The 13,060-nt window shown below is 38.7% G+C and overlaps 1 protein-coding gene across 1 annotated transcript in view; it reads right to left on the reverse strand.

The window, feature by feature from the left end:
- Positions 1-695: 695 nt before the first annotated feature.
- RBL2 (RB transcriptional corepressor like 2) overlaps positions 696-13,060 on the reverse strand; it is a 51,614-nt gene continuing 39,249 nt past the window's right edge. The window contains exons 11-22 of the mRNA XM_024208718.3: positions 11,885-11,988; positions 11,256-11,393; positions 10,430-10,594; positions 9,668-9,779; positions 7,179-7,451; positions 6,433-6,716; positions 5,763-5,939; positions 5,563-5,634; positions 4,839-4,944; positions 2,913-3,118; positions 2,205-2,369; positions 696-1,241 (exon numbers count right to left, since the gene is read on the reverse strand). Of these exons, the coding sequence (XP_024064486.1) occupies positions 1,071-1,241; positions 2,205-2,369; positions 2,913-3,118; positions 4,839-4,944; positions 5,563-5,634; positions 5,763-5,939; positions 6,433-6,716; positions 7,179-7,451; positions 9,668-9,779; positions 10,430-10,594; positions 11,256-11,393; positions 11,885-11,988 (1,973 nt within the window). The 3' untranslated portion in view covers positions 696-1,070. The remainder of the gene's footprint in view (positions 1,242-2,204; positions 2,370-2,912; positions 3,119-4,838; positions 4,945-5,562; positions 5,635-5,762; positions 5,940-6,432; positions 6,717-7,178; positions 7,452-9,667; positions 9,780-10,429; positions 10,595-11,255; positions 11,394-11,884; positions 11,989-13,060) is intronic.

The following is a 13,060-nucleotide window of genomic DNA, read 5'->3' on the forward strand; positions in this document are numbered from 1 at the left end:
AAAAAAAGCAAACTTCCCATATCAGTACTTGCATATTCACAAAATTAGTTTTAGCTTAACATCATTTACTGACAAGATGTCATATTTGAAAATAAATAAAGTCGTCATTTTAATACAGAAAAAACACATCTTTAGCCTCAATTTGAAAAATATTTACATTCAGAAAGTGCCATTGCAAATATACAGCAAAACTAACTTACAATTTATGCTTTACAGCCCTATCAAAAGTGCCTCCCCTTGAACTTGAGTTCACTTTAAAACATTGCACAGCTAAAAAAATGCATTAACAGAATTGCCTACACAGCAAAGTGCCCAAACATTAAAACAAAATTGTTCTAACAGCCTGATCTGGGAGACTCAGTTTAGGTAATTTCATAAGGTATTCTTTACCTACCTCCTTGGGGGGGGGAAATATATATATATATCCATCCCCAAGCTGGGCTGTCAGCATTCCAAGTTGTAGCACTAGAGATCATGGGTCATCCCTACCACAGAGAAGCTCACCCATGAGTAATTTGAATATCTTAGTGCAATACTCCTGGATCTGACCAGTACATTGTGGCTTGCTAGGCAAAAAGAATGGTAAAGCACCAAGAAAAACAGTGTATGCAGCTGGGGGCTAAACCCTGTACGCACAATTCCTATCACAAGCTAGGAAACTATATAGGGTACATTGTCGCAGCAATAATAATTTATATATAAAAACTTGCACATGTCCTCATAGTAAAGCACAGCATATAAGCTAAATGTGAAATCTGAATGCCCAGGGTTAGCCTCAGAGGTGGAAGTATCACTTAGCAATGTGCTTGACCACAATGGGACAAAGTGTGCAGCATCAGTCTCCACTCCCCTTTATGGGACAGTTCAAAGAAGCAATGCAGTCTAAAGGGAGATTTCTGTTTGAAAATCAAATACTACCATTCTCAGCCACAGGTTAGCTAGGAAGATGGCAGTCGTGAAATGGAAGATGCTCAAAGGCTTCATGAATCCACAAAAAATGCTTCGTAGTCACACCCTGGACAGATGAAGAAAGGACCTATCTGCTCTGGAACACAAACAATTGATGAAACTCAGTGAGAACCTCTATCATTTGCTACATCTTGTAATCTTCTTAGTAGAGCAGTGTGATTCTCCTGACAGATCCGTTTGGCTGGTGATTCAGTACCATCTTCCAAGAGAATGCCTCTTTTCTTTGTGGGGGTCTCTCCAGTTCTAATCATGCTGTTAATCTCACTCAGCCTCTGAAACATAATCATAGAAAGAACAGGAAATGTGGATATCCACAGGTTCATGGGATGAGTCTAAAGCAAAACCCTGTCTCTTTGCCAACCTTGCATATGAGGAGAATGTCATTCACTGACAGACTGAGTAGCCTTAACAAGGATTCCAAATTGGTTTGTTACTCCCATGTGCACCAAAGCATGACCATATACGCTTTGAAGGAAGCAGAGCGTTACCCTCCACTGCCGTAGATTTGAATCAGACCTAAATTAATGCTCATGATAGACTATTTATTCCAGCATTGTCTCCCTTCGTTGTAACCCCTATTCCTACTATTTCCCCTTCCGTTACTGTACTGATCAAAGTTCCCCCCACTGTAACTAGCCTGTATGACTACTGGCATTTCAAACACTACATTTCTTTCAGGTTTTTTTCCCTTTATCATTGCTTTTCTGTTACTATGGAACTTGCTAGACTGAAATGTCGAAGGAGAATGTTCTCTCCGGCCTGGCTCGTTGGGGTTTTCAATTACTCTGTGTGAAATCTATGAATAAAAATACACTATCATATTTCATGTGCAGCAGCTCCCTATTCTCTTTTAGAACATTTGATGTACTCCCATTTGAAAAAGCAGTATGTGAAGTGCACAGCGGCAGGATCTCATGGATAGTTAGCGCACTGAAGCGTTACACCCTAGCTTGCCATATACTAAATCCCACTTTCAAAAGTGACTTAGGAGACGAAGTCATTAGAGAGCTTTATTTTTGCACACGCAGTTATTTAGGTGTAACAGAAAAGGCAGTTTTAAAGGTTGCAGGCACACTATTTATAGGCAAAAACAACAGCATTTGAGAGCGAGCTCTGTGAATGCACCCTCAAATCTCTCAGCTCTGCATGGTTTTTTTTTTTTTTTTTAAACTTGCAAAAATTTTTTTTAAAACAACCACCCCACAATTCTTGGAATATTAACCGTTTACTCTTACCTTAGAGGGGCTACTGCTGAAGTAGTAGAATATTTTCTCTCGCGGAGAAAGTGTAGACTCATTTTTGTGTGGTGAGATGTATATTGAGTGATTCTGGGACAGCTGTATTCTGCGGGGGGAGCCAATTCTTACAAATGGATAAGGAGATAGTGGAGGAGCATCAGTCTGTTAAGGTAAAAGAACAAATCAATCACTACCACTTTTCCAACAGAGAGACTAGTGCAGGCATAAACCCCTTTTGACTTTTAATGCAACTGGATGATCTAATTTACGCTATCCCTATACATGGTAAAACATACAGATACTGTAATGTTTATAAAGCACAACACTATTATTCTTCATGGGCATCCAGAGATGCATACTTCACTGAAGGAGGAGGACACTTTCTTCCTCTTAAATACTAAAAATACAGTTTGGCATGGATATGGCACAAGGATCTCAAAATACTTTTATGACCAATGAAAGCTCCCCCATCCTGGAAGGTAGGGTAAGTACAAATGCTTATTCTCTGCTGCTACTGTAACACTTTTTTTTTTTTTTTTTTTTTAAGTGAAAAAACACCCCTCTCCTGGTTGCTGATTGCAACACAGATCAGGTGGCAAGAGCACTTTACTATGTGTACGATCAACACACCAACAGCAGTTGGTACCTCACCCACCTTCTTGCTCTAGCTTTTATTTACTAATGAAAGTAATTAAGAGCACTTACAGCATTTGTGGAAGAGTACTTCAGGGCAAATTCTTTCATTTGTTCAATATAGATGTTGTTATAGAACCGAATAAGGTCCCCTCGCTCCTCCTCCTCAATATCACTGTTTGCGCCTGTCAGTCGTGTGGGAGTTGGGGGGGCACTAGTCGGCTGCGGAACTGGCAGGGTGCTGCTAGATCTCATGACAGGACTAGAGTCTCTACTAGCTGGAAAGGTAAGAGTAGCATTTCCGAGTCACTTCAGCTCCAGTTGTTGCTCTTATAAAACCACATTAAAATTGTTTAAGCTCTACTCAAAAGTAAAAAAATGCCAGATCTATAGTTGGCTGCACATTTGTCCTGTGGGGAAATACTGCATACACACACGGGGACAGAATTAAGGTTGGGTGGGCAACTATAAATCTGGCATTTCCTAACAATGAGTGCTAGATACTGCAACCTAAATGTTCTTTTAACTTGGAAATTACCTTTTTCAAAAATTTTTTGTTTTTTAAAGAAAAGTTTTAAAAAAATATTTGCAACCGTATCAAGCCCCACTTTCCCACAAATACTTCATAAACCAGGTTTGACCACTGAAGTATCAGCTCTGGCTTCTACCACTTAAGCTCCAGGGCAGATATCAGCTGGAAGCAGCAGAATGGGGGAGCGGGGAGGAAAGGACCAGTGAGTGCTAGGGAGGCTGGTGGGCCATATACCCAGGCTTGTTCTTACCTCCCCCCACTCCTCAGGCCAGGGGAAAAAGGTGGAACAACTCAGCTCTCTTCCACTCCCTCGTTGATGAAACTTACAAGCATGAACTACTTATAGTCACAAGCATCCTTTAAGATGGACATGTTAGGCAACCTAAATCTAGGGATCACAGCCACCATCCTCTATAGAGATTTCAAAGGGGCAGTGCGATGGCGTTAAGTCTGAGCAGGTAAGCGTCACTTTCTTTGCACTTTAGAAAAAGTGGTACCTGCACTCGGGGAATGGATGTTCAGATTAGGCCAAAGCAGGCGGCCTTGAGAGAGAATCCCTGATGTGTGGATGGAAAAATCCTCCTTTTGTGATGCTAATGTAAATGGGGGTACTCCTATGTTCAAAGAGAAAATGAAGGGTCATGGGAGTGTCTGCAGTGAGAACGCCTCCCAAGCATGCGTTCAAGGGCAAATGGACTTTGAGTGAATGTTTTTTTCAGTTCTCTTAGAGATGGTGCTGGCCTGCCTCACTTCTTGCTAATCGATCTTGCAATTAAGCTCTAGTTCTTCTCTAGACCTAGAAAAGAAAGAGGCTGCTGCGCTTCCATTTACTTATAAAGGCAGCCTAAACACGAGTAACCACTTTTGATACTTGCTGGCTTTCATTTTGTCTGGAAACAGTTTATTTTACAGGGGAGTCTTCTGCAGAACAGCACTAACTGTGCATCAACCTATTGGCTTATGTGTCTGCCAACGCACATAGCTTCAGAGAAGAGCGGGGGTTGACTGCTATAAAAGCCCAAGCCAAACCTGAGGGAGACTGGCTGGGTTAGGGACAGCAACTATCAAAAAGCCTCTACTTGTTTGATATAAGTTCTCTCGAGTAGTAGCCATAGATGATGGGGGATTAATTGATGTTACACTCAGCTGTAGAGACAAAATTGTCAAGGGCAGCACCAGTATCGAGCAAATTTACTTGGAGTTAAATTCTGCAGCTGTCTTGTTATTGAAATATTACCATACCTGTCTAAACTTAAAATATCTGGTTGCCCAAGAATTAAGCCATTTGAATTTGACTTTTACTACTCCATTTTGAGGTAGTGAAATCCATACATGAGAAGTGGTTGTTCAAATCTTCTTTGAAGCTAGATAAAACACTTCCTTTCCCCAGGATTAACATTAAGATGTTCCCCATTTAAAAGAGCTGTCTAGTTCACATACACATACAATGGTTTGGAATCACTTACCTCTGTCTTTACTTCTCTCTGTTGGGGAATTCTGTTGGATACTACTATCACTACTGCCAGAACGACGGCGCTGTCTTCTGCCCTTTATCAGGACAGTCCGATATACCTGCAAAAAGCCCAAGATGAACAAATTGAAGGAAGGATCGTTAACAAGGCAGCCATATATGCAAGCAACAAAGGGTTTGTATGAAAGATCAGTACGTTAAGAGTTGTTTTTATTACAAGAGAAACTACTGAAATAATATTGACTATCCCAATATACATCCTTTATAAAAGAATATTTTTGCAGCCTCATTTTCTAACCACTAATACCATATATTTAAAAGCATCTTCCTATTTATTTACAAGATCATCATCAATGAGGGCACTGTACCTTATGTTTTAAATGAAGACATTCAGAATCTAAACCAAATTTTGTCGAACACCATGTAGTTAGCTAAGAATTTTGGATTTAGCCATCCTCCTCTTCAAAAACTACTAAAAGATATTGGGCAACCTGCACTGTACCAAGCAGGGTTTATGGAGTTAACATTTTTGGGAAGTAAATGGAATCCTGTTGGAACAAAGGAATTTATACCATTTGAGTGTTAAATTCCACTAGTGAAGATTAAAGTCACTCTAGATTCCCATTCAGGGAATATACCTGAAGATGGTAGCTACTATAAGTAATTGATGGGCTCAGTAAAAATATAATCCCCATTACTTCAGTATTAATTGTACTTACATGACTCCTTGCTTGTGGTTGGGTCCTATAGCAGCGCATGATGTTCTGAAATGACTTATCTTCCTTTGTAACCTAAAAAAGACAATGAGGTTTTTTTTTATTTGGTGGGGAAATGCAGCTGCCTTACATTACTAGTAATCCTGATAAATTTTGTTTTACTGTTATGAATAAAAAGCAGATGTGTATTTTATTCATCTTACCTTCGCCATTACATAAATGGCACACATTAACAGCTGATCTAAATGTCTGTCCATCATGAGCTCAGGGCACTGTACCAAGGAAAACTCAAAACATGTCCAGATTTTCTTCCTCAACTCATCAGAAATATCCAGTTTGACACAGAGATCCCGCAGCCGAACACTTGCTAAGTGATAAACCTTTTGGAAGGAAGGACCCATACATAGAGCATTGATTAGGACAAAATCAAGCTCTTTAAACTTACATGGTTTTCTAAACATAAAACTTTATCCACTACACTGATTAACAAAAAGGAAAGCTCAGCATGTTTTTTTAATATGAGCTGTTTAAGACCTCAAATCAATAGGCAGCATGTATGTGTACAATAAAATGTCTATTTTAAGACAGATTCGAAAATTAGTTCCTTTTGCTTGCCTGACAAGACCTGGGTTCAAGATTGAAACCAATGAAGGAACATGCTGTGTTTTAAGTACTTATGATACTAACTCTCACAGGAGAAACATGACTCTGAATTTCAAGTCCTGGTAGGCAAGTAAATGGTTTTCAAAAACTTGGTTTTAGTATATAATGTAAACAGCCTGTTACTAATTAAGATTTCTAATTTTACATTGTTCTGTACGTTTCCAGTAAAGCCCATACTGCAGTGACATGACATTTCACAGTGGAAGGTACCTTTCTAAAGAAAAGACACAGAGAGCCAGTCTTTCGGGGTTTGGTGCTGCTGGTGGTAGAGAACTGCTGGTTTTGTCTTTGTTGGTCTCCAGAAGGAGAGATCTGTTGAACCGCAACTTGGCTTGGTAACTGAAGGGTTGTCCCACTCATCTGAGTGTTAAGGGTACCACTGGCAAGGGTCTGGGCACTGAGTGGCTGGATGGAGCCAGAGACAGCTTGAGCCTGACCACCTACATTTACCTGAACTGGGAAGAAAGTTATTCCTCCATTTTCATTGGCGATGCCTGTAATTTAAACAAAAATGAATTCAGTAAAGGGTGTCTTCAAAACCCTAGCCATGCATGCTTCCTGAGCACCAGCAACCTTTCTAGTGATGGACAGTTATTAAATAAGTGTGTAGTGGCAGGTAACTGAAAATGTTCAGGAAAGAACACTGAGGAATCCTGATCATAAATGGACCAAAAGACCTTAGTTACTTTCAATAAATGAAGAGGAGGCTAGTTAAACAGATGACTTCTATACAAGGCAGTTGGGAAGCAAATGTACATTTGCTCCAGTGTTCAACAGCTAAATAGTACCCATATCTTTTCCCATTCATTACTTTCCTGTTTTACAGCCCACAGGCCTTTGTTTCTCATTTCCCCCACTCCCACATGTCTACCTACTCTTTCACTCCCTATTGATATGCAATTCAGTGTTTCTGGTAATAATCAATGCAATCCATTCTCCCAGAGCTTCCCCCTTACCTTGTACTGGTATTGTAACAGTTTGTCCGTTGTTGGCTGTGACAGTGGCAGTTGCTACAGTAACCAAAGTCTGTCCAGGCACTGGAGTAACTGACATAGTTTCAGGTGTCACATTCTGCACTGGCACAGTATTTACTACAGGCTGCTGTGAAACTCTTACAGGAGTTCCACTGTCAGGGGGATTATCATTATCCACAAATAGCCTTCTCCTAGTAGGATTGGTTGTAGGAGAACTGTATCTGTCATACAAGGTGGTTGGAGAAGACGAAAGGCCTGAAGATATTTAAAAAACAACAACAACAAGCATTTAACTTGAGCTTTACACCTCATCATTGCCCCAGTGCTGTAAAAATTCATCTAATCAAAACAATGTCCTCTAGCACTGTTCCCAGCTAGGTATCTTTAAATCTCTCTGAAGCCACAGTGGTGAATGGCCCATCTTACAGGATGTCTCCTATTCATACACTTAATTCCTAAATACTGTGTGTTATCACAGGACCACAACTTCTAAAACTAGCTTCCCATCTGAGAAACAGGTTGGCTATAATATAACACACTTTAGCAGAAGCAACTTTTAAGAGCCAACTTAATTGCTATATGAACAAGATGTCCAGGTCATAAGCAACTGTCTAAATAAGGCTGCCGTTTCAGTATATTACTAAGAAAGCAAACTGCTTGGGCCATGAGTGAAGGTCATTAAAGAACTTTTGATAAGCTCAAACATGAATAAACGTTAGAGGATTTACTTGGTTTTTCTATCAGATTCCTAGAAACAACAATAGCCGAGGTGGGTTTTTTTTTTTAAATGATTATTCTTGAATAGTCAAAAATGTACTACAATAGTTTGTGGGGCAGGGAAAAGGGTAGCAGAAAATCTCAGATTGCTACTTTTTGTTCCTTTATGACTATATCCAGTAAGTGGAGGATTTATATGCAAGATCCTATTCTTTGTGGCACTAATTACAATTAGTGAACACTACAATAGACCTTAAGTTTACTTGCTCTGATCCCCAGGTTATACTATTGGGTGCTACCTTAAGGCTGTTGATATTCACTCATATGTGTATATATATAAATAAAACTCACTAAACTCTTAATTGCTCCATTTTGGTAAAATGCTTTATCATTGAGCAAGAACTTATGTGAGCCATAACCTCTCATTGTATTCTATAATAGAACATCTGCACTGTCATTTCATAGATTTCATTTGTAGGCTAATAAGGTTGAACAAAGATTTCAAATGAAATATTACAGGTTTTTATTGCATCTCATTTGCTCTAATGTCAATATTAGAACTGGGCAATTTTTTTTTTGGTCACAATGCGGTCCCCCCCAGTGTTCTGAAACTATTAATGAATTCAGGTCAAATTGGATGAATAGCCTGGGCCTAGGAAAAGCAATTTAAAAATAGTCAAATCTTTTATGACTTCATTTTGACAAAGTTTTGAATTCATATTTGGCCACGTTTTTGTTAGTACACCAGAGGGGTGAAACAGCAACACTAAAATTAACATTTTTTTGCTGAGTTGACAAATGTTTCACGTGATGCAAAATATTTTTTTTTCTGATTCAATTACAACGGAACTGGATTATTTCTCAATTTGGCCTTGTCAGCGGGCAACTGCTCTTTATGGGGACTTTTAAGGCCCATTCTGCCTTATGAAGGCCTCACTTGGGGGTAACTAAGTGCCCCAGGTAGCTGCTTAGTTGAGGACCTGGACCTACTGAAGTGGTTCCCTCTCACTGAGCTTGGGTAACTCCCAAGTGAAACAGAACACTCCTGGGGAGGGGAGTTCCCAGGAGAAGCTTGAGCCAGAGGGCTGAGCAGGGAGCCCATCAGACTGGAGAATCTCCAGGGGTGCAGTAAGCAGGCAGCCAAGAGGGTCTTGTCTCCCAGGCAGTGGCCAGAAGCCTAGCCTAAGCAAGGATCACCTGCTGTCCCTGGAGAAGAGATGCTGTCAACAGACCACCCTGCACCCTTGACTCCCGAGAAGGACATTAGGCCAGAAGGGGCAAGAAGCCTAAAACCAGGGGGGAAGAGCCTGGGTAGAGGCAAGCCTTGAACTAAGGTGGGGGACATGCACTAAGAATGACCTAATCACCCTGGTGGGGATGTTCAGGTGAAAGTTTTATATTCTGTATTAGCTTTTCTGTTAATAAAGGAGATCCTCCACCAGGAGGTGCTCTTTAGCATCGGTCTGGACTTGGCTGAGGGGGAAAATCAAAGAAGGGCCCGCTTGCAAAGGGGCATGCTGTGTCAGACTGGAATTATGACAGTCCTCTGAACTGAAAAAAAATCTGTTATTTGTTTAGCTCTAGTCAATGCATAGTTGCAACCTTCCTTGATGCTATTTGGAACACACATTAGTTATTTTAAACATGTAGCAATATTCTATAGCTTGTATGTAACTGAGTGCAAACTTTCTACCACACAGCATGTATCACTTCTAAAATGCAGGCTACACATTTTATTTTTTTAAACATCTCACCTTTTCCAAGCCCTCCAGTTTCAGCACGAACTTCACTGATCCTTCTTGGAGTCAAAGGAGAGCCTACCAGACTGTTCCCATTAGATCTTTCAAAATAGTGAGGTGGCATTACCTAACATAATATTGATGTAACAGTTAATTTCAGGAGGTTTATTTAATTAATGAATTAATTGAATAATCCAACTGAGTTCTAGCCCTGTTTAGATACTGATGCACTCTAAAAATCAGGCCAGTTTAAGCAGCACATTTTATCACGGTGTCCAATTTCAAAGAGCAAGTTATTGGAGAGGGGAATGAACCAAACAAGTGAGCGAGAGAAATCCTATGATAAAACTCTCAGTAAAGTCAACAGGGCCAGGATTTTATTCATCTTATTTACCAGGGAGAGGAGGAGGAGGAAAGAAGCCGGAGTCGTGCCTTATAACTGCATATATCAATTTTGTAGAGAGAATGCCAAACGCTGCTATGCTCGCCACAGCAACTTTTAGGTGTGCAGCTGTTACTACCTTGGTTTCATTTTAAATAGGTATTATTTTAGAACATTTGACAACTTACTTCTGTTTTCCATCATTTTAATCATGATGCTACTTCATCTCAATATTCACATGTTGAGAAAGACTTGCTCAGGTTCCCTATGAGGCCTTCATATCCCAAATGCCCAATGTCTGAACTACTAAGGAGTGCCATCTAAACTGAACAAGGCCTCTTGAAACTTATAACAAGGATTAAAAAAATAAAATAGCTGTCACTTCTCACACTTACCTCCCCACAGGTAGGAACTTTGTTCTCATTATCTCGGATTCTGTCCCACAGTGGAGATTCACGTTTCCATGCCATACTCTCCAAGATTTGCTCTTCAATATGATTAAGGTGTTTTACCACCTCTCTACAAAGGCCATCTTCTGCTCTAATAAAAATCTCTATTACCTGCAAAGTGAGTAAATATGAAACCCACTTATTACAATGTTAAACCAGGACATTGTGTGACCAATACAATAAGTGAGATCATCATACCTTTCATGTATTCCCTTTCAAATGGGTTTATATTAAATTTGTGAAGCATCACATTAATCCTGACAGAAAAAACAGGTATACCTCAATAATAGTATGCAACTGTCATACTAGTTCCCCAGCAGCTAAATACAATTAAATCTACATCAATCAATCACTATAATTACAGCTTTGTCAGATCAAAGTTACAAGATTTGAAAATAAACATTTTCAATCAGTCAAGAAGTGACATAGAAAGTGCCCATTATCCCACGTAAATGTTGTGGTCCAGTGCCATTATTTTGTAACTAGACAATTTGGACACCACCAATGCATTACACAGTTAACAGTACATGATTTTAAATACAAGTGGCATTTGCACGCTGCAGTTTAAGGTAGGAAAATTATTTGATTTTTCCAGCTTAAATTTCTCCAACAAAAAAACCCCACCCCACGTATGACCATTTTCATAACTTAGATTTTTTTGCCATTACACATCCATTTGAGGAAAAAGTAACTTGTTTCAAGGAAAAAACTTTTTTAGTGAGTAGAAGTAACTTTATCATGACTGGTAATCATCACGATCAAAGCCATTTACCTTATAAAAGTGATAAACAGGTACATCAAAGATTTCAGTAATAAATGGGAAAGTTCCAGGAGGCTTGTATGAAAAAGTAATTATCTCAAGGCAACATGCCAGGAGAGACCTGTGAAACACATCCTGCTCCAGTATTGCCTGCAAAACAAATATTAAAATAAACTTCAGCCTAGCTTAGAAAAACATGTCTACATTAAAGAAAAAAGGCAAACAAATAGTCTTTGGTTTGAACTTTATTGTATTAAAAAGTTAGATATTTTAAAAAACAAATATTGTATAACATTGTTTGTTTGAATTTACATACTCATATGCATTAACAACTCTAACTACAGCTGGGCAAACTGCATTCTATTCTGCCTTTGCATCATCAGCAAAATTGTCACCTAAATTCTGCTGCCAGAATTGAATCTAGAGTCAGTGTGCAGTGCCAGTTAGAAATATCATAATCTTTGCATTTGCAAACTGAACAATCCAATATGGAAATTGTTAAGAGAATAACTTCATTATGGAGTTATCTTCCCTACTAATTTTGAATGGCTCAACAGCATTTGTCATGCTGTGCAATTAATTCTTTCTGAAAGAAACAAGTTTAAAAGTGAATTATCTGATTGATGACTGATTTTACTTACTGATAAGTCAGTGTCTCCTAATCTTCTCCTCTCCTGCTCAATGACAGACTCTAATACCTTGTAGTAAAGAACCTCAGCAAGACGAAAATGCTTGCCAGCATTATCTGCAAGAGGAAAAAAATAATGAAAAATGATATTAAAAAACACTGTATATCTGATTTAAGGTCCACCTATTGCCATTAGTTTTTTTTTTAATATTAGCTTTTTTTCATAAAAATGAGGATAAAAATGACTTTATTAAGCGTAAGTAACAAATGTTGTGATTACATTTATATAGCTTTTCAGCTTGGGAGATCCAAAAATGCTTTATGTTGGGATGGTGATGGTAAAGAGGGTTGAAGAAGATTGGAGGGAAAGTGAAGAATAGCTTTTACTACTGAAGCCTCAGGGGGAAGTTCAGAAAGGCAGAATGTAACTGCAACAGAAGCTGGAATTTGACCAGGACACCAGAGCTAACAATCACCCTTAATCTTGCTGTTTAACACAAACTTTTGGTGAATTTTACTATAATTACAGAAGAGGTGCATCAGTACCTCAAGGTATAGATATTCCTTCAAATTTGTATTGTGAGTACAAACAATAAACAGAAAGCAGCTTTAAGAACTGGTAGATACAAAATGTCCCATATTGATAGAGGGAAATTGTCCCCCATGTTTTGTCCTTCAGTAGCTGAACTGTTTCACAGGGAAATCTGACTTAACAACATTCTGATAATTTTGCAAATAACTCTTTTGGTTGTGTTGTTCTGCACATAAGCTTCCAATATATCTGCCAAAATTTTCAATACAGTGAATAGCTTTTGCTCTTCACTCAGATTCTTCTTGTATTAATTCTAAACATAATTTCCAGGTTTGGAAGGAGTAGATTGGTAAATGTCAAACGTCTATTTCACCATATGCACAAGCCATGGAAAAATATTTACACTGACAATAACAAATTTACAGATAGGCAAAGTAAGAAAAATACTGCTTGAGAATGTAGAGTTTGATTTAAGGATGTTTACTTTGTATATTTTGACATGTGATGTTGACAAGTTGTTTTAATGGTTACATGTTTTGAATCAACAGCTACTGTCACTAAATAATTTGTCTGACTCCTACTTACCCTAATTTCCCACAGCTATGAAAATTTAAATAGATACAAATAGACAAAAAATGCTTGAATAAACATTGATAG

Source organism: Terrapene carolina, unplaced genomic scaffold, assembly GCF_002925995.2.
Source record: "Terrapene carolina triunguis isolate 2854851 unplaced genomic scaffold, T_m_triunguis-2.0 Scaffold130, whole genome shotgun sequence".
NCBI lineage: Eukaryota > Metazoa > Chordata > Testudines > Emydidae > Terrapene > Terrapene triunguis.